At 35.0% G+C, this 2,148-nt stretch overlaps 1 protein-coding gene across 1 annotated transcript; it reads right to left on the minus strand.

The window, feature by feature from the left end:
- Positions 1 to 766: 766 nt before the first annotated feature.
- HTR1D (5-hydroxytryptamine receptor 1D) lies at positions 767 to 1,888 on the minus strand. The gene has a single exon (XM_044285661.1). The coding sequence runs from the start codon at positions 1,886 to 1,888 to the stop codon at positions 767 to 769; it is 1,122 nt and encodes a 373-aa protein (XP_044141596.1).
- Between the last annotated feature and the right edge of the window lie 260 nt (positions 1,889 to 2,148).

Here is a 2,148-nt window from a genome sequence, read left to right on the forward strand (position 1 = left end):
TGAAATGTAACAGATTGGTTTGAAGGGATTGTCTGTTTGTCAATACAATCTGAAATCTAATCTCCACCTTTATTAGCTATGGCCATCACATGGTTCATGTGAATCTCTAAACCAGAGGACCTCTTATATCAACTGAAATCAATTTCAGTGAATGCTATGTAATGCTTCATTTTACTCAAGTTGTTTAGCTGGAATAAATATTTAGCAAACAGCTTAGAATCTTCAAAAATAATAAAAAGTGAAACGTTACCAATCCACCACCATTCCAGTTATGGTACTTCCTGGGTCTCTACTTCCTGCTTTCTCTAGGAACGGACATGTGACCACTGCAGCCATTCACCATTGAAGCTGAGAGAGAGCAGGAGGTAGAGATTATGTGGTACTTTGAAAGTAGGGGCAGTGTTTTTTACCAACCAGGACTTTAACAGATTATCATGGAGACTCCTTGCTGCATATGGCACATTATCTTTCACAGATCATACACATGCCAAATTTTATAGTCCATCATGCTACTATATCATTTTCAAAGAAAAGTTCTTTGAAATTATTGACCTTCCTTGACCTTTTTTTTTATTTTTATTTTGGTAAAATAAATGACTTTTATTTAGGACAATTGGTTACAAATAAATATACATTCATGACATGTTTGTCTGTATTAACTTGCAGTTTGAGTCTTAATAACATCCCCATCAGAGTGGGATGAACAAAAATGTAGTCTTTATATTTTTGTGTAGCTCTACTTGAGCATCAACACTCACAGTAATTCTTAAGTAATTTTTTTGAATCTTATCAGCTTTTCGAAGGCTTGTTTGAAATCTTCATTAAAAGCTGTATATATCACAGGGTTGATGAGAGAGTTAAAATATCCCAACCAAGTAAAGAAGTCAAACAATAAAGGATGGAACCAGCAAGCATCTCTGCAGATGGGCAAGACCAGGGACACTACGAAGAATGGCAGCCAGCATACTATGAAGGCTCCAAGAATAATTCCTAGGGTTTTTGTGGCTTTCCTTTCCCTGGCTAAAGACAATCGTTTCCTTTCGAGAACACTGTGTGCAAGTTTTATCTTGATGTGATTTATACATATTGGAGTTCCTCCAGACAGAGGATGAGCAGCATTGACTGCACAAAAGGATGACCCGGTTGATCCAGTGATTAACTGAGCAGTAGTGAACCTCTTTCCATAAATAGATGGTGGTCTTAGAATTCTAGTTCGTGCTGCTACATATATTCTCCCATACAGTATAATAAGCAACATTGTTGGTATATAGAATGCTCCACAGGTTGAGTAGATGGTATAAGAGATTTGGTCTGTATTTACAGAACAGTCAGTTAGTTCTTCTTGAGCTTTGGCTTGTCTCCAAAAGAGTGGTGGGATGGAGATACATATGGATATTACCCATACAACTGATATCATAGCAGCAGCTCTTCCTGCTGTACGATGTTTAGAGTACTCTAGTGCATCTGTGATGGCCCAATATCTATCTAAGGCGATAACACAAAGATGAAGTATTGAAGCTGTACAACATGTTATATCTGACAACAACCAGATATCACAAATGATCTGTCCAAATGTCCATGAGTGATTTACAGTGTATACAATACTAATAGGCATTACCAAAATAGATACCAATAAATCTGTAAAAGCCAATGAACCAATTAAGTAATTTGCAGGAGTATGAAGCTTGCGGGTCATATATATAGTAATAATTACAAAAATATTAGAAAGAAGAGTAGCTAAAGTTAACAATGATAAAAAGATGGAAACTGTAACTTTTACCCCCAACACTGTAATTTCATCCCATTCCTTCTTAGTTCCAGAGGCATTTAATAAGTGCTCCGACTGGATGTCAAGTTTCAGGACTAATGAGTGGTTATAAAAATTCATTTTTTTCATTAACAGTTACTAATTTATCCCTAATTCATAGTCTCTTTATTTGTTTATACTGTAGCTTCCTTACCCATGTACCAATTTTAAAAATCTCTCAGTTCACCCTTCATGGAAGCATTATTCTAAAAAAAATAATTATTTGAGTTATTTATAATTTTGTTTTGGCACGTTATACATTTTTGCTTTTTCTTGTAAATATATATTACATTTAAAATGATATTTAATCTTGAAACTTTGGCAGGTTTGCAATTTTCATG

Source organism: Bufo gargarizans, chromosome 3 (genome assembly GCF_014858855.1).
Source record: "Bufo gargarizans isolate SCDJY-AF-19 chromosome 3, ASM1485885v1, whole genome shotgun sequence".
Lineage (NCBI taxonomy): Eukaryota > Metazoa > Chordata > Amphibia > Anura > Bufonidae > Bufo > Bufo gargarizans.